At 42.0% G+C, this 19,482-nt stretch overlaps 1 protein-coding gene across 3 annotated transcripts in view; it reads right to left on the bottom strand.

Moving 5' to 3' along the window:
• Positions 1-18,812, bottom strand: part of HIPK3 (homeodomain interacting protein kinase 3) — a 164,206-nt gene extending 145,394 nt beyond the window's left edge. Inside the window, exon 1 of one of the 3 annotated variants that reach the window (XM_054970560.1) lies at positions 18,495-18,812. Coding sequence is in view for 1 of the 3 variants with exons in the window: in XM_054970559.1 (XP_054826534.1) it covers positions 17,864-17,870 (7 nt within the window). In the remaining 2 variants the exon portion in view is untranslated. Of the gene's footprint in view, positions 1-17,329; positions 17,385-17,863; positions 17,926-18,494 lie in introns of those variants that run through there. The other 2 variants (XM_054970559.1, XM_054970561.1) reach the window with 2 other exon arrangements.
• Positions 18,813-19,482: the final 670 nt, after the last annotated feature.

The raw sequence follows: 19,482 nt of genomic DNA, 5'->3' as shown, positions 1-19,482 counted from the left end.
ATCAAGGTCCCCACAAAATGCAGTAGAAATCTTAGATTGTTGCCTGATAGCAGTGGTGAAATGGCTGAAAAATAACAAATTGAAATTAAACCCAGATAAGATCAAAGTGATACTTGTTGGGAAGTCAGATATCCTGAAAGACATTGTACTCCCCACTTTCAATGGAGTTTGTCTGACCCTTGTAGAGTCAGTTAAGAGCCTAGGAGTTATACTGGATCCAGTGCTATTACTAGAAAAACAAGTTAAGGCAGCTGCAAAAAAATGCTTTCTACAATCTCACTCTAGCCTGGAAGATGGCTTCTTATCTTGACACAGCCGACCTGGCCACCTGGATCCATGCTATGGTAACATCAAAACTTGACTATTGTAATGCACTATATATTGGTCTTCCATCTAAGTTAACTAGGAGGCTCCAATTGGTGCAAAATGCTGCAGCTCAACTATTAGCAGGAGCGAGCAGGAGCATGAACATCACTGCCATCCTGCAGTCATTCCATTGGCTACCTATCAGCTACCATGCTCAATTCAAGATACTGGTTATTACATACAAAGCTCTTCACGGCTTTGCCCCAACATACCTATGGCACCGCCTCCCTCCCTATGTCCCTCCACAGCAGCTTCGCTCATCCAAACAGGGTCTCTCGCAGGTGCCGGCCTGCACATGGGCAAAATCAACTGCAGCCCGTACACGGGCCTTCTCTGTGGTGGCCCCTACCCTATGGAACAGCTTGCCTGAGGAGGTCAGGAGAGTTCCCACGCTCTTGGCTTTCTGCAAACAATGCAAAACTGAATTATTCAAAAAGGCTTTTTTACTCAGATAGGAAGGCGGTATTGTAGGGAGGGGGTCTTGGATGTTTCACTAATAAGAGGCCGGGGTCTCGGATGTTTTGTCAATGAGTTGGGAACCATGGGCTCCACCACTATGTTGCTTTACATATTATCTGTTGCTTTGAATATGTACTCATATATACTGCTTATGCTTCACGTTGTCTAATGTCAATCCTAGAACTGATTATGTTCTGTTCCAGCAATCCTTCAACCCTGTATTGGATCCTTGCTAATGCTATGTCTCTGTAAACTTGTATTCATCTACCCTATGACATTGTTTATGGAAATGTCCTTGACATTGTATGGAAATGCCTACCCTTGTCCTTGCTATTTATTGTACTGATCTCACACTATGTAATCCGCCTTGAGTCTCAGTGAGAAAGGCAGACTATAAATGACATAAATAAATAAATATCTTGGATTTAGGATATGGCTATAAGGCCACCAGACTGGCATTAGACCATAGCAGCTAACTGCCACACACAGGACAAGAGCCCAGAATTACGTGGTGCCAAATGGACCAGGTAAGAATAGACATGATCTCCTAGATCAGATTGAGTATTTTTCTATGGACCACGGGCACTTAAGCCACAAATAGAAAAGGAACTAACTTTTTAAGTTGCACGTGATGTTTACATTCTTTACATATCATGGATTTCAGAATAAACTCATATCATGGATTTCAAAATAAATTTGATTCTTTTCAATGTTCAGAATCAGACCATTCAAAATTAAGAACAAGTAAAATTTATAATTAGTGAAAACTAATGAGGATTGTGAAGAGCTGCAAGAGGGTCTCTTCAAATAGAGCGCATAGGCAATATCAGTGCAAATGAGGGTCAATAAAATGGTATTGTGATGCATATGGATGGATCCTAAACTTTATACATACATTGAGAGTATCTGAACTAGTAGTGAATAGAAAGACATCTTGGGGCCCTGGTGGCTAATTTCACAAAAATGTTACCTTAGTGTGCAGCAGGCTGAGAAAGACAAATTCTATGCTATGGATTATTAGGATAGAGAATGGACAGTCAATAGTTGAAACAGAGCTGGAAGGGACCAAAGGGTCATTTAGTCCAACCCCTGCACAAAGCAGGAAATTCACAGGTACCTCCCCACTGCTTTCCCAATGACCAATTCTCTATGCTCAGAAGCAAGCAAAAAATCCTCCAGGATCCCTGTAATGTCTCTGTATAGATCTATGGTACAATTCCATTTAGAATACTGTGTACAGTTATGACTGATTCATCTCAAAAAGGATAGTAAAGGTGCAGAAAATAGCAACTAAAATGATCAATTTGGGATACTTTTCCAATGAAGAAAGACTAAAATGTTTTGAGGTTTTTCATTCAGGAAAAAAGACAACTGGGAGGGGAATGGGGACATGATGGAAGCTTATAATGCATAGTGCATAAGATGAATGGGAGCTCCATGTCTGAATACAATATACCAGTTATTAGGAAACAGCAATACATGGAGACTTCAGTCTCTTACGTTCCTGCTATGTCTTTCAGAGGCAGCTGGTCAGCCAACATGGCGAACAGAATGGTAGACTAGATATGCCACTGGTCTGATGAAGAAGGGCTCTTTCATATCAGTAAGAACAGCGTTTGACACAGCATTTTAAAATAAAGATTTATTATAAATTATAATATTATAAAAAACTAATTTTCTTTTTCCATTAGATGATGAGTAAAAGAAACTAAAAGACTTCATATTATGCAGACCCTGGAAAATCTGTCTATTCTAACACATGGAAACAACTGGGACAACTATAAAGACAATCTAATATAGCTTCATATCATTCTCTCTGCCTAGGGAACCCTGGAATCTTTAGTTGTGCAAGGTGGACAAGGGATCTCTAACAGAACTCCCACAATTCTTTAGGGGAACCAAGGGCAATTCACCTGTAATAAATTCAGTATGTTTTGAGTATAAATACAAATTGGTTTGAATAGGAAATGGAACTTTCCTATTTTTATATATTCATTTAAAAGATATTGATAACAATGCCAGAGTACAAATTCCAGAGTTACATACCAACTGTTTTATACATTTTGAAAGAAAATACAAATAAATTGCAGCTAAGTATGATCTCCTGAGCAGGAAAGGATTTGTAAGTGTGAAGTGAAGCAAGGTAACTTCACAGTATTAAACAACTTTGAAATAAAAAACATACACATATGAGGAATATATTCTACCCTAAGACAAATTACAATGTAAGTAAAGCAAAATATTCCCACAAAAACAAAAATGTTGGTGGTGGCAGATATCATTCCATTTCACAGTACTAGACATCCAGAGCTTGACTCGTGGTAGAATAATTATTTTGTGTAGATCCACTCTTTCCCCTTTAGCAGTTAATAACTCCAAGTATAGATCTTTTACAAAGCTATGTTTTAATTAGAAGCACCCGAAACTATAGTTTGAAGCAAAGATAACAAACTTTCATGAATATGAAAGGAGAGTACAAAAAATGGGAAATTATTAATTTTAGGTATCTTAATTTTTCTACCTCAATGAAATTATAGTTCGGGTGATCAAGAATCATCTCATATCTTCAAGTTATCATAAAGGGCTTTACCGCTCCAGAGCCCTTAGGGTTCCCAGTATTTTCTTGATGAACTCATGGAGTATTTTTGACTCAATATGTTAAATGGTCTTGGGTAAAAAAAAAGTACTCCAATGGCAAAATGCAGATTACTGAGATCATTCTGTGCTTTTCTGTTTACAGAAAGCAAACTGTAATTAGTTGAACTTTGGGGACACTATTTACTACTGTGCAGGCAACAATGTCCTAAGAGGACAATGCTGAACATCCACTTCTCTACACATTCTGGCAAAAAGTACAAGTGGAATAGCAAATTCACCCAGGAGTATTTCCAAATAATCCAAGTATGAAACTCAACTGAAAGTACATTAAAATTGATTTTCGTTTATTCCTTTGGATTAATACATGGATATGAGTTTTATTAACGTGAAACAATAATTTTAGAAAATCAGAGTAGTGACTGTACATAAGAAGGTGCCTTAAACAGAGTTCAACCACTGGTCCATCTAGCTCTGTACCATCAGTGATTCTCTCTGCTTTCGGCTTTGGAGAAGTCTCTCAATTCCACTATTCAAGGGAGATTAAAGGGACTGAAACTGATGTTTTCTAGGCTATGCCCCTACTAGAAATCAGAATACTCATGTGAACTAAAAGAAGAAATCTGAATTATAATTAATATTAATGCCCTCTCCAATTATAGGCACATAGTCTAACAGGTTAGGCTATTGTCCAAGAAGGAATTTACAAAAACCAACAATAATTTTATCCATATGATAATATTGCTAATATGCCTAATGGTAACAAAATGAGATGTATAATCCTCATTTGTTTGCTTTTAATACATTGATATGCAACAGGAAAAATGTATATTGCTTATTCAGAATCAAAGCCCTTAACACAAAGCCAGTTTGGTATAGTGGTTAAGAGCAGCAGGACTCTAATCTGGAGAAGTGGGTTTGATTCCCCACTCTTCCACTTGAAGCCAGCTGGGTCACAGCTTCTTGGAGCTCTCTCAGCCCCACCACCTCACACGGTGATTGTTATGAGGATAATAACATACTTTGTAAACTGCTCTGAGTGGGTGTGAAGTTGTCCTAAAGGGCAGTATATAAATCAAAAGTTGTTGTTGTTGTTGCTGCTGCTGCTGTAGAGTTTAAAATAAAACTGGTTACTTGAAGGCAGCCTACCAAGCTTTTCAAACACTATTTACTATTTCATACACCCAAAACTAGGGAACAAGTAATTTAATTTAAATTGATATAAATCATGATTTCAAACACTAGTCAGGAAGACTATTTAATCATGGTTTTCTACATAAACGTGCATTCTTGTTGGTTGTTATAACCCTTACACATTCCAATTGAGATTAATGTAATTTAGATTTGTAAATGCTACTACACACTGCACATCTTTAAATAGTGATGTTTTTGGAAATCTTTTTTAAAAGAACTTTTTGAAAAAATTAACTTCATGATGCCATTATAGGTATTTCCAGGTATTTAGAGAATGTTATCATGGATCTCAAGTCAATGAATGCTATACTCAGGAACACCTCAAGATTTCTGGAATATGTTGCTTTAAAAGATTTACTTTTGTTCTCATCTTTACCTTCAGACTCCTCTGGTCCAGAGCCATTTCCCCCCCTCCTATCCTCTATTCATTGAACTTAAAACTTTACAATTTTAGGGAGAGATACAGATTGACTCTGTATAACAGATATTATTTCTCACTTCCATATATTTTTAAACTTTTTTTGCTGTTCAGCATATTACAGACACAAATCCAGAGTCTTATAACTGCAAAATGAAGCATCTCTGATGGTATCCTCTAGAGCATATAGTCCCACTGGGTACACAGAACGATTATCCTAAATCTGTAAAGATGGTTCTGTAATTACCTAAGACTGGATTGCAAACCATAAACTATTGGACCTCAAAGCTCTTCTTAATATTATGAATATATTATCTCAAACTATAGTATTAGACTTTATTATTCATATTCCATAATTTGATCTCTTTGAGCTAGGAAGTATATTATCTTTTTGAATGATTTCTTCCTTTAAAAGCGTTTTATCAGAATCTGATTTTTAAATCACTGTTTTTTTTATCCACCCTGCCCAAAACAATATTCCCAGTTACTATCCATCATTAAACAGCCTATTGTGAAGCCCTGTTAGGGTCCTCCTGTTTATGCTGGCATCATAAAAGTTAGCCAACATCACGGGAGTCATATTCCTTCTTCCTACCCATCAACTAACCTACCTTTTATTTGCCCCTTCATCTTCGGCTACATTTACTATTTATATTCTCTCTTTCTCTCCAGTATTTATTTATTTTATTATTTTAGTTCATTTATAACATGCTTTTCACCCCAATGGGGACCCAAAGCAGGTTACATCATTCTAATCGCCTCCATTTTATCCTCATAACAACTCTGTGAGTCAGGTTAGGCTGAAAGTGTGTGACTGGACCAGAGTCACCCAAGGCAAGATGAGGCAAGATGAGGGTTTGAACCTGGGTCTTCAAGAACCTAGACTAATACAGTAACCACCATATCATACTGCCACTCAGTGTTTCCCCCTCTTCTTCCCCTGGCACCCTCCCTAAAGAAAATCTGGCAAAGCTGTGCAACAGCAAGTTACTCAGATGAGTTGTATGGTAGCCACTGCCAGTCCCAGGAAATTCACACAACTTATATGGAGGCTGCCAGACAAGTTGTGTAGCATCAAGTCGTGTGGGACCCACTGCTACATCTGGATGACTTGCATAAATTGTATGGTAGCAAGTTGCCCAGTAACTGCTGATGGGCTTGGTATCAATGAGTCCAAATAGTCCTGAAATGGACCCTGCTCGCTCCCCCCTCCATTTTACTTACAGAAAACAAGTTGTGAAGGCCAGCAATACTGTTGTAGTTGCCTAACACTCATATAAGGGCCACTGAGATCATGCAGTTCTTAAAGTTACAGGCACTGCTATTATTTGTTGGGGGGTCTTCCCCCTCAAAGGCCAAAACAGCCATGGAAAGGACCCTGCCCCCTTTCCCTTCCTCTAAATGACAGAATTCATGCTTGAAGGCTTGTAATTAGAGGTGGGCACAATCCAAAAAAAAAATACCGATCAAGCCGTTCGTGGATCCTGGCCGCCGCTGAACCCAGGTCACCGATTCTAACCGATCAAGTCCCGTTTCCGATCTGGAATCGGGAAGGCCAAAGCGGGAGGCGCCCTGCTGTTTCCAGCAGCGGCAGCCAGGCCCGGCGGGCATGGGGAGGCGGCGATGAGCCACCTCTCCTCAGGGAGGGAGGGGCCGTTCACACACACGCACACACACACACACACTTAGAGCAGAGGGGGGGAGTTTTTAACCCGGCAACGAGCCGCCTCCCCTCAGGGAGGGGACATTCACACCAGAGCTGGATCTACGGTTGCCAGCGCCCAGGGCAACCGTAGTCAGGCTCTTGCGTGCGTGCGCTCCTGGGTTCCCCTCCCCCCGCCCACGCAGCAAGCCGGCTGTCCCGGTGCCCTGCGGAGCTGGCGGCAGCGCGAGTGGCTCAGAGGCTGCCCGCGCCATTCACCTGCCCCGCAAGACAAGGGGCGACCAGCTTGCCTGCATGCCCCTTGTCCTGGGGAAAGGCGAACGGCACAGGCAGCCTCCCAGCCTCCCGCACTGCCCTTTGCCTTTCCCCAGGACAAGGGGCAGCCAGCTTGCCCGCACGCCCCTTGTCCTGGGGAAAAGCGAACGGCGCGGGCGGCCTCCCAGCCACCGGTGCTGCCTTTTGCTTTTCCCACAAGCCGGCCGCCCCTTGTCCTGCGGGAAAGGCAAAAGGCAGAGCAGGTGGCTGGGAGGCCGCCCGCGCCATTCAACTTTCCCCAGGCGCGCTCCTGGGGCTGGCAACTGCGCCCAGCGCCCCCTCTTTGGCGGCGCTGGGGGCAGACTACCCCCCCCGTCGATCCGGCCCTGATTCACACACACACACACACTTAGAGCAGGGGGGGGAATCTATCCCTGCCTCTCCAAATAGAGAAAGGCACCCCGTCAACATGTTTCAGCCAGCTTTTTAAAAAAAAGCAGGGACAGAATCCTCCGTTCCTCCCCACCCGATTTTAAAAGCAAGCAGCCAGTCTTCAAAAAGCATATTTTAAACACACACACAGAACCGTGAATGAGGTTTTCCCACAAAATACAGTGTTTTAAAAGCAGGTTAAAAACAGAGAGTGACAGACAGAAAAACACCCATTCCTCCTACAAAGCCTCGTTTTTTTAAAAAGGAAAAACCTTTGTGCCCATGGCTTCAGAACACCCCCTTCCCCCCTCCCTCCCCTGGGTTGCTGCTCCGTGGTTGGAAGGAAGCCTGCTAATCAAGGAAAGCTGGGCTTCCATATGGTTTTCTAGGGTGACAGAAGGAGGGCAAACACAGCTCAGGCATTCCCCTGGCTCCGTTGCTAGGGGAATAGATTATTGGTGCCTGAGTGTCTGGCTGTCCGATTAGATAACGATGCCCCCCCGATCAAGCCCCCCCCCCCGAACACTGGATCGGTCACCGTGGATGGAACTGATTAGCTGAGTCACGATGGCACAAACACCATTATCGGGGGGGGGGGGGTTCACATTGTGAGTCCGATCGGGCCCATCTCTACTGGTAATACTGTTGTTTGCCAAGCAATGGCCACAACAGGCCACTCAGAGGGTATTCATTTCTTAAAACTAAAGCACTTCTATTATTTTGGGGGTTTAACACACACACACACTCCATTTATTTTTTTGAAAAAGAGTTCAGATTTTTATGAAAACTTGGGAAATGTTCAGGCTTGTAGAAAGATCTGTCTTGTTTGTTCAAGGCACCAACGTACAGATTTATGTATTCACAGATTTGGCAATGCTGAGAATTAAGTGTGAGGTAGTCTCAGATAATTGTGAGGTAGTCTCAGATAAGTAGCCCTGTTGATATATAGTAGAACAACAGAATTTGAGTCCAATGGCACCTTAGAGACCAACAAGATTTTCAAGGGATAAGCTTCCAAGTGTCAAATCTCCCTTTTTCAGATACCTTCAGATCTGAAGAAGGAAGCTTTGACTCTCAAAGATAGGTTTGGATAAGAATGTGTGTGACTGGAACAAGATCACCCAAGAAGCATCTACAGAAGAGTGTAAATTCAAACCCAAGTCTCCCAGATCCTTGCCCAACACTCTAACCACTATATCACACTGGCTCAAAGCTACACCAAGCCATTAGTTATTGCAAAAGTCAACTGTCAGGGCAGGGATGCAGGGGGGGGGGGGGAGAATGACAGAAGCATTCTAAAGAACTACAGACAAGACCACAATACAGTGACTGGAGTTCCACCCATGTTAGTTTAAGTATTGCCATAGCAACACTCCGCAGAAATCCCACCTATGCTGACAACTACAGACACTCAGAATTGTTATGCAGCAGTTTCTTAGATACATTATCTTTCTCACTGTTTCAGTCTAAGGGAGTAGAGAAAGATGTTACATGTGAGGTGCGCAAAACAGTAGCTCAAAGATTTAAAAAAATGAAACTGAAAGCAGAGCAGAGGAATGATAAGATACATGGTCTGCATGTGGAAGTTTTAATCACAGGCATTCCCACTTAAAGGATCTCAGATGTTGGTGGAACCTTTGAAAGCTATTGCTAGCCCCACTATATACTACTGAGCTAGAAGGAAGGGTATGACTTGGCATAAGGCAACTTCACAAAAACTGCAGTTTGGGGAGGGGTGGCAGCAATAAGGAGGGGATGGGAGAAGGAAAAAAGAAAGATAAGGGAGACTTCTGCGGTAACTGTTTCTAGATTTCTGGCTGACCAAATCCCTCACTCTGGCTTCTTAGCCAGACATTGTGGGGAGATTTAATTCCTTTTGCTCCAGTAAGAATTCCTAGGTATTCAAGATTCAACAGTTACTTTTTTACTAGAGCTGACAGGCTTACTACTCAGGTTCCAGGCTTCTCCTTTACCTCACAGAGATCTAGGGTTGCCATCCCCCTGCCAGGGGCAGGGAAAACCCCCACCCTAACCTGCCACACCCCCATTCCCACTCACCTGGCCAGTGGGGGGAAGGCAGGGGTGGAGAAGCACACACAGTCCCCCATCCTACTGAACTAGCTTTGGTGTACCCAACATTCATTCCCTTGTGCTAGAAAATGATGAGTGATTTTTTACTTCAGTGCATTGCACAGCTCTTCCTTCATGCTGGAAAACAACATCAATTTCCATCACAAGGGAGAGAACACTGGGCACACTGAAGCCAGTTGAACAGGAGAGAGGAGTTGGGAGCACAGGAACACATACACAGGTGGTAAGTACCCCACGGCCCCCCTCTCAACCCCAGCCCCATACAACCCCCACACACACTCTGGCCCCTGACAATGCTACCAAGATCGTGGTCATAGAATCTGTATCCAGAAAGTTAGATCTGATGGGCCCTTCAAGGGGTGCTTGTTTACTTCACTAAAACAAGTTTCATTCCTAACCTAACTCCAAATCCTAACTGAAAACCAAAATAAAAAGCCTGATTAAGCTGATAACCTTACCCACAGGGCTTTTTTTCTGGAAAAAGAGGTGGTGGGTTGCCAGCACAGGGGACAACTCTTGGTGGGAGGTGGTGCCCCTGGTACCACATGCGCACGTGCAAAGTGTGTGCGCCAGGGCTCTTTTTCTGGGAAAAGAGGTGGTGGAACTCAGTGGTGGAACTCAGGACCACACAATGATGTCACTTTGGGTCAGCTGGAACAAGGAGGAAGTTTTTTAAAGTTTAAATCGCCCTCGGCAAAAATGGTCACATGGCCAGTGGCCCTGCCCCCTGATCTCCAGAGAGAGGGGAGTTTAGATCGGCCACTGCGCCGCTCCAATCTAAACTCCCCTCTGTCTGGAGATCAGGGGCGGGGCCACCAGCCATGTGACCATTTTCAAGAGGTGCTGGAACTCTGTTCCACTGCGTTCCAGCTGGAAAAAAGCCCTGGTGTGCGCGCTCCCAGGACCGCACAATGACGTCACTTGGGGCCGGGGGAACAAGGGGGGGATTTTTTTAAAGTTTAAATTGCCCTTGGTGAAAATGGTCACATGGCTGGTGGCCCCGCCCCCTGATCTCCAGACAGAGGGAGTTTAGATTGCCCTCTGCACTGCTGGAGGGTGGGGCCACCAGCCACGTGACCATTTTCAAGGGGTGCCAGAACTCTGTTCCACTGTGTTCCAGCTGAAAAAAAAGCGGCTTCAATTTCCCTGTCTGAAGGGGAAAATATCTGTTTTCCCTTCTTAAAGTGAGGATAGCTCTCTCCTCCCATCCAGTGGCATTCCAGGGACTCTGACTGGCTGGCAATCTCTGGGATTTGCATAAGGCTTAAGTCACAGGGATTGGTTCAGAGCCCTGGAGGACAGGCTAGACTTTAGGGATGGTTGCTAGAAATGCAAAATAGTAAAGAGTTCAGTAGCACCTTTAAGACTAACCAACTTTATTGTAGCATAAGCTTTCAAGATGCATCTGACGAAGAGAACTGTGGTTCTCTAAAGCTTATGCTACAATAAAGTTGGTTAGTCTTAAAGGTGCTACTGGACTCTTTACTATTTTGTGACTACAACTAACACAGCTAACTCCTTTGGATCTATTGCCACAGATGGTTACAAAACCTTTTCTACGCAAAACAAAAAGTAATCCAAAAAGGTGAAACACAAACCTCTTTTCATTGTAAGACATCAAGACATAAGCTACACATTCATTAACATATTTGTCCTTAAAACGGGTGCTAAAACAGAGAGTATGGTATCACTCAACCAGAATTAAACACATCAAAATAGCCAACTCAATATACAACAATAAAAGACAATAAAAGAAGAGTGTTTGCTACTCTTCACCGCATGCCTTCTACTTCGTATCTAATTCACTATAACAAGACACCCCAGCTCTACCCAAGTCCCTTACAAGGGTGGAGGGGGGGGGTTAAGAACAGATGGCAAGGATGGGGCTCAAGTGTGAGAAAACTCATACATAAACAGTGCAAAGTCTTATTATTTCTAACACTGTGGTGCATGTATGAAAGGAATATAAGGTATATAGTCAAGCTTGTAAACAAGCTCAAGTTAGCAGCTGGCAATTAAACTAGGACATCAGCTAAAAATTTCAGTTTAGGAAAATAATTCCACCTATGTTTACCATTCTCAATAATAAACTGGAGAGTCCTTTAGATACAACCACAATTTCTTTCTGTAAACATACTCTGAGCAAAAAAAGACATGCCTATTAGCAAAATAAATTTTCTACAGGTGAGTAAGAACAAACAGGATCCTTCCAAAATATGCTCCAGTCTAGGCCTGTTACACCTGCCTCCACTTTTTCTGCAGGGAAAGCAGTCTGAGGCATGCTAAAGCAAATGGATTCCAACTAAAGCATGCTAAAAAGCATATTACAAAATACTAAAATGCCTGCTGCTCTGTGAAAGCTAACAGGCACCAATAGCTGTGGATTTCAGTAGATTTATGACAAAATCCTAAAACTTGCTGTGAACCAAAAAAATTGAGATGTCTCAGATGCTTTGCTACTGCAACCTCACATCACAAAACTCAACGTTATGCCAGCACTGCAAGTAGATATATTTGAGCACATGTCCAGGATCGTCACTCCAACAGAGACAGTTAATCTTTCCTCTAAGGCTACTTCAAGCTGTTCTTTGTTTACCAAGAACACTTTTGCACTGCTTTTTTCACAGAAACTTTATTTCTTTGAAACATTCTGCAACTTCCTTTGTACTCAGTCCCTGGCACAATATAGCATTTTAACAACTGAAAACACATTTCTCTAGTTTTCTCCAACTTAATTTACCCAGAGGCACATATTAAATAATCAGAACAAACCGTTACTAGTAAGAAGACATTTTTCAAGCGCTCTGAAAAATACAGGCTCATCAAGAAGATCAGATAACTCTGTGGCAGAACTATAATCCAGCATATATTGCAGCATGAAGTAAACATATTGTGTTATACACACTCTCACAGTTCACAGCATGTGAGGTTACATCAGAAGGCGAGGTCCTGCCCATTTTCCGCAGCAAACTGTTGCTACAATAACAGCACACTGCAATAAGGGCAAGCTCATTAACTGCTTATGGTTCAATGGGGGGAAAGCATGGTATGAACAATACATTTTCCAAAAATTGGCTTTTCATCTTTTTGAGTCCACAAGCATTTCACATAGCAACAGTACTATTTTCCTGCTGCATATATTCAGAGAACTAATGTTTACTTAATGAACTGGATTTTTACAATTATAATTAAAACAAAGTGAAAACTACCCAAAAGTTTTTGCAGTAATATGGAAGGAAACCTACATGTTTTGTTTGGGTCAAAATAACTGCAAAGGTTCACAAACCTTTACACTTCTATAATAGCTGCATATTTAAAATAAATAAAAAGGGAAGCTTGCATTGCTGCTACCACCCTGCCCAACCATAATATTCTCAAAGCCCCATCAGCAGATGGAGCTTTATTTCCAGCACATTCCAATCAGAGGCTACTACAACTTTTCCCATTATATTTGTGGCATTTATAATCAATTCTAATATAGAGAGCTGCTGTAGCATAGTGGTTAAGTGGCTGGACTACAAATCTGCACTCTGCCAGTTCAACTCCCACTACTGTCATGAACTCTACAGGTAGCCTTGAGTAAACTACTCCTCTCAGTCCCAGCTTCCCAGCTGTACTGTAGGAATAGTAACAATGATTTTGTTCAGCACTGAGTGTGGCACTAATCTGTCCAGAAGGGTGACATATAAGCACATTGTTATTATTATATAGATGCAAAGTTCCAAAACAAATTAAAATACTGATTAATTTCAATACTTACAAATAATTTTCTTACCCACAAATTAATTTATAGCAGAGCCAGCAATTTCTCGAAAAAGTGCTATATTACACTTACACATGAACATGCACACACATACTTGTTGCCTTTTTGGTTAGTTTGAGGTATTTTAACATTTACAAAATCTAAGCTTATTCTAAAACAGATTATAATATGATTACAGAACATCAAATCAAGTCTTCAGAATTACACTGCTGTATCATTTAGGTTAGCAATACCAAGCTAATCAAGGTGTGATGCTGAGGCGCAATAATGACAACAACAACAACATTCGATTTATATACTGCCCTCTAGGATGAGTTAACACCCACTCAGAGCAGTTTACAAAGTATGTTATCATTATCCCCACAACAACAAACACCCTGTGAGGTGGGTGGGGCTGAGAGAGCTCCAAGAGGCTGTGAGTGACCCAAGGTCCCCAGCTGGCTTCAAGTGGAGGAGTGGGGAATCAAACCTGGCTCTCTAGATTAGAGTCCCACGCTCTTAACCACTACACCAAACTGGCTCTCAATGCTATTTTAAGGTTGCTACCCACAATAATGTGCTGAACTACTACTTGAAAAATAATAGCACTACATGACTTAGACTTGAGAAAATAATTAGGGAGTGACATAATTGTTTCTAATTTTAAAAAGAAAGACAAAACAAGTAGCAATGATTTGATTTAAAAGGGGGGAAGTAGAAATAAAGCATTTCAATAGGCTTGTAAATAGCCACTTGCCTGTGTACCTATGGTTAAGTAAGACATTCACTCTAGCAGTCAGACAAGGAAGCTTGTATGAACTCAATAAAAATTTGGTCTGTCTTCTTTCAGGCCATCAAATGCCATAAATGAGTTATATAGGTATGTGTGGGCAAGCAAAAAAAATAATTTTGCAATTTGCAAAGCTGTATTAAAGTCTTTTATAACAAGCAAAGTTCAACAATGGAACATGAACAAGCTGCTTGGGAAGGCTGTTGAATGTGCTAGAAATATTCAATATTCAAGAAAAGGCCCGGTCAATAACTAGATTTCTGAAAGGAGGCACTTTATGAATCAGCTGAAGGAAGCCAAGATCCCAATACACACCTTCTCAAGTCCTGTTGCCACTGAGCAATGCAGATAAAAACAGAGTAAAGTTTAAATCAAACCAACATGGTTTACAAAACAGTGCTAATCATCATGCACTCTTAAATCTGGATTACTATTAACTTTGAATTTAGTACACAGGCTACACAATCACTTAAATCTCAATCCCTAACAATCTATCAAACATATTCGTATGGTTCAGTTGCAGCAATCATATTTTGTCTTTAAACGTATGAGCCTTCACACATGGTTCAAAAATTAAAAAATTCCACATCCATGGCTTAATTTTGGTTTGGAGGGAAGGGAGCCATAGTTTCTACTTGAACATAATGCCAAACTATAATTTGCCTCAAATAGAGAAGTGTTTAGTTAACTGATCAATACAATGGGAGAAAAAAAGTGGGAATTTGGTTACGATAGCTCTTATTACATTAAAATCTTGCTACTGAATTAAAGTTTGATTTTTGACACTCACTGCCCATTAAAATACTATTGTATTTTATTATTTTCTTTTTTAAAAAAACTATATGCCATGTACCCCAGGCTGTTCTGAGAGTGGGGGGCAGGTTATTACTCTTCTGTTTTTATTAATACACACACACACACACACAGCTTCTTTACTAACCCAGGAAGGGTAGAAGATTAGTAAAAAATTAACTGAGGGGAAAATATTTTACTTTTACTGTCAAGTATTATAAATATGACACAATAACTATGCATTGTTACTGTAATTACTCTGTTTAAATGTCAAGCAACATTTCATTGCATTTCCATTACATAAATGCAGAGAAGTTAGCCGTGTTAGTCTGTGGTAGCAAAATCAAAAAGAGTCCAGTAGCACCTTTAAGACTAACCAATTTTATTTTAGCATAAGCTTTCGAGAATCAAGTTCTCTTCGTCAGATGCCTGGCATCTGACGAAGAGAACTTGATTCTCGAAAGCTTATGCTAAAATAAAATTGGTTAGTCTTAAAGGTGCTACTGGACTCTTTTTGATTTTCCATTACATAAAGAAACACTCCTCTGCCCAATAACCAACAGCCCTTACTTAGCAAATGTCTGGGCACTTTGTCTTCAAGTGAGCTATCTTACTTTATATCCTTATACATGTACAGAAAGTGTCAAACAGAAATATTAATTTCACTACTGCTCACCTCTCTCAGCAAACAATACTTAATTGCTATAACAATCATTGTTATCTGTGGTTATTCAGGAAAATATGAATTACGAAGTTAAAAATCTCTGTGTTTTTAGGTTACCAAGTGTAATTCAGTACAGTACCCATAAAGTCATCACTTTGGGTCCCAAGGCTTCCAATTTCAGATTGCCTTTAGGGTATCTCAGCTCTGAATGTGAGGAGGGGCAATTAGACTAAATTATTAACAACAGAAGATGCCTCAAAGAGTTGACTGGGCAAAAAACACCCTGTGAATAACACACACGTTAGGCAACTCTTGTCCTTAATACAATAAGTAACATGAAGTGTGACAGTTTATTACTTTGCCTTCCTAAAAACCCAGGAAAATGCCTGAATAGTTGGCTATTCAACCGAAAAAATTCTACCCATAATGAATGGTTTTCCTTCATTTGCTTTTTACAACAAAATGACTAAGTGCAATCAAACTCCTCATGCTTTTGATAAACATTACACTACACAGTTTAAAATTTAAACATTTTAACACATGGTGTTTAACTATCCCAAACAATGACACAGAGAATATAAAAATGTAAATCATCCTGTATTTACTCATATGGAGCAAACTATGTATGTTGATTCAGAAGTAAAACCCACTATGCTCAATGGTACTTACAGGAAAGTGTGCATAGGATTGTGCGTCTATGATCAATGTAATATTTTTCCACAGAATAGTCACCTCTGAAGAGGTCTTGACTCATTCATTACAATTTTACATACCAGAGGCACTGACCTAGTTACATGCTTCTTAATCTGTCTAGTTGATGACACATCTAGTGGAATTGGGAACTTCAATAACTCTGCAGTGTTATCACCATACATTTGTTTTTCCTTTAACAGTATTCATTTGGAAAGATCACCAAGAAGCAACCCTTCCAAAGGTTATGAAAACATCTCTACAAGCTACTAATGTACATGAACATATCTGTGAACTTACAACAGTGAGCCTTATTATGGCTATGGAACTGTAGGTCTCAAAATTGTAAGTAAACTCCATGCAGCTTTTTAAAAAGATTGAAGCAGCCTATTTATGAGAAGCTAGAACTACCTGTTGAAAGAAGTGCAGGAGAAGTCTATGATCACTGTCTTTGGTTTGTTTATTTTTTTAAAGGCATTAAGCCTAATGCAACAGAACAAAGTGTCAATGATGAAGAGTACATTTTATATAGAACTTAGTGCATAGTCACGGCTTAATATAAATGCATTTATAAAATTAGCTACACATAGCCAAAGTGTCTGGTTTCAGATGGCACATTAGAATAAGACACCACCATCTCCAGCCAAGAGATCTCAACATCTAGTCCAGAGAACACGCAAACTGCCTCTCAAAAGTTAATTCAAATAGCAAATACTTCAGAAAAAATTATCTTGGTATATGTCTTGAAAATAGTGTTCTGAACTGTTAGCAATTTTGTGACACAACCTCAATGTTTAAAAAATGCAGACCCACATAACTACCCTATAAATGCTCATCCAATCAATTTCTTTAAAATAAAAACTAAAATGCAACATACCCAAACAAGCCTATCCAAAAGTAATTAACCTGGCCACTGAGTAACAACACTACAATCCTAAGTGACAGACGACTCAAAGAGCAACATTTTAACAGCTTTTTCATACTGAATATTACATACTGTCCAAAAACGGAAAAAACAAATGCTAAACCTTATTGTTAAATGTATTATCAATCTGAAGACACTTTCACTTTGAATTGTCAGCAGCACAAAATCACTCCACATACCATTTTCAGTTAGCTGTTTCCCCCTTTGACATGGAAATAGACATTACTTTCGCAAAACTACAGTTGCAAATTACCTCCGAGTCCCAAAGGGAAGCAATAATCCCTGGTAACTAGAATAGTCAGCGACCACGCCTTCCTGCTGCCCTACCAAGTTGCAAGCGGAGCAGTCGTGTCACATTTCTTCTTTCATGCACAGAGAGCCTAAAGGTTAGTTTTACAGAGGCCGGACAGGCTCGTCTAGCAAACGAGTGTAAAGTAAGGGAGAGGGCGGGAAAGCGAAAGAAAACATAAAAGGGAAAATTCTGGCTCCTAGAGGAGAAAAAACGCTACAGAAAAGGAAGTAAGAGGGTCACCTAAAATAGGTCTTTACTATGTATAAACTAATCGGTTGCTTTCAGCTTTGTTGATGACAGCAAGCCTCACCATATCCCTGAATCAACTTTTTAAAGGTGACGCAGGAAGGGAAAAAAGCAACAGCGCTGAAGAGAAGTTTACCAACAGCGGCAGAACTCCGGACTTGTTTACCGTTTGCGGGGAGGGAAGGGTCAAGTCCTTTTGTCGGTATCGTTTTCAAAAAGAGATCTATTTTGGAAACCGTGCCCTCTTACCTCGCATCCCTTTCCCCTCACTCTAGATGCGGAGATATTGGCTGCGAGTTACTAGATCTGGACTAACGAATAGTCTGGACATGCTAGCAAACACTCTGCTTCACTAGTTCCAGGTCTCAGTGCTGGTCTAGAAAGTCGCTGACCCGTAGTTGAGATTAAGTTCTAACAGGTAATTCCACTCTCTTTAAGGCAGCAATGCCATGCATTTTTGTTTAGGAATTAAGTCCAAGTGGGATTTACTTCCGAGTAAGCGCGCATAGGATCGGGTTGCATGGGAACACTCCAAACCCATCGGAAAACCCAAACCCTGCCGTTTTACCAGAAAGGGAGCCGGCAAGACAACGCGATCTCCCCCGCCTTTCTAGCCCAATCGTCTAAGAAAGCCCTTCACTTATGGGCTCCCAAAGCCTTATATCAAAGAAAGGGAGTTAAAAAGAATCCGCTGGAGAGGACGTGGCGTTCGGGGCCGAAGGAAGAAAATCATCTTGCTAGGCTTGATTTTTTTCCTTGTTTTTGTTCCCAGCAACTTCCCAAACACAAAGCCAGGGAAAGGAAGCGGATCAACTTCGCCGCAAGAGAGGAGAAAGAGGGCTGGTCGCGCCGGCTGGCTGCCGTCCTCCCCGCCTCTCACCTTCACAGATCTGGCAGCGCCACAGTCCCCGCTGCCTTCGCCGCCGTCACAGCCCTCGGCATGTCCGGAGCGCTTTTACCAGGAGGCGCCTCTCAGGCCGGGTTCAGCCCCTGGCTGCTGCTGTTGCTGATGCTGCCGCCGCCGCCTCGGCCGCTGCCATCTTGCCCTGGGCCTGGCGGCTGAGAGGAAAGCGCCCCCGCTCAGTCCGCTCAGCTCCCCAGGCCTCCGCCTCATCTTCCCGAGGAGGGACCCAGCCTGCCACCACGCTTCCTCCACCTCAGCCACCACTTTTTTCTCCTCCTCCTCCTCCTCCTCCCCTGCCACCGCCCACTTCGACTGTTCCCGCTCTTCTCCCCGCGGGGCCCAAGGACAGCGAGTGCAGCTGTTTCCGTCGCCGCCGCCCACCTCGCTCCTGAGGCTGTGAGGAAACCTCAGCCCCGGTCCGACCTGTCTCGATTCCGTTTCCAGCCTGCGGGCCCTCCTGACGATCCTCAGTCGGCCGCCCTCTTCCGGAGCAGTAGCGCCCCCGGCTGGCTCTTGCCTGCCTCCTGGCAACGGTTAGAGCACTAAACGCGCCTCCCCTCCTTTACGGAGCCCCACCTGGCGCTTGCTACGGGCGAAGATGGAGGGGGGAGAGAAAACCTCCGTTACATTCAGAGTATTGGACGCTTGCGTACGCGATACCAGCAGTCAAAACTTAATGACGTTTTGTTCAAGAGTAAGTCGTAGTTTTACGGCGCTAACTTCCGTGTAAACTATAAGCTTGCCGCCAAAGGTAAAACCATTTTTAAATCTGTATTCTGGCCAAAGGTGGTGCACTTTCAACTTTACTGGGTCAGTAGCACAAATGCAAAGCCAACTGTGGGCCTTTCGCCGTTGGTTTAAATCGGTTCCTGTTTCAGTCTCTGTGACTTTGCTGTACAATCGCCATTGGCTAGAACTGGAATTAGAAGTGCCTCCATGTTAACCACCATCAAAACACTCACAT

The sequence above is a fragment of the Eublepharis macularius genome, chromosome 2 (assembly GCF_028583425.1).
Source record: "Eublepharis macularius isolate TG4126 chromosome 2, MPM_Emac_v1.0, whole genome shotgun sequence".
Classification (NCBI taxonomy): domain Eukaryota; kingdom Metazoa; phylum Chordata; class Lepidosauria; order Squamata; family Eublepharidae; genus Eublepharis; species Eublepharis macularius.
The sequence above is the reverse complement of the archived record's forward strand: the minus strand, read 5'-3'. Positions and strand labels throughout refer to the sequence as shown.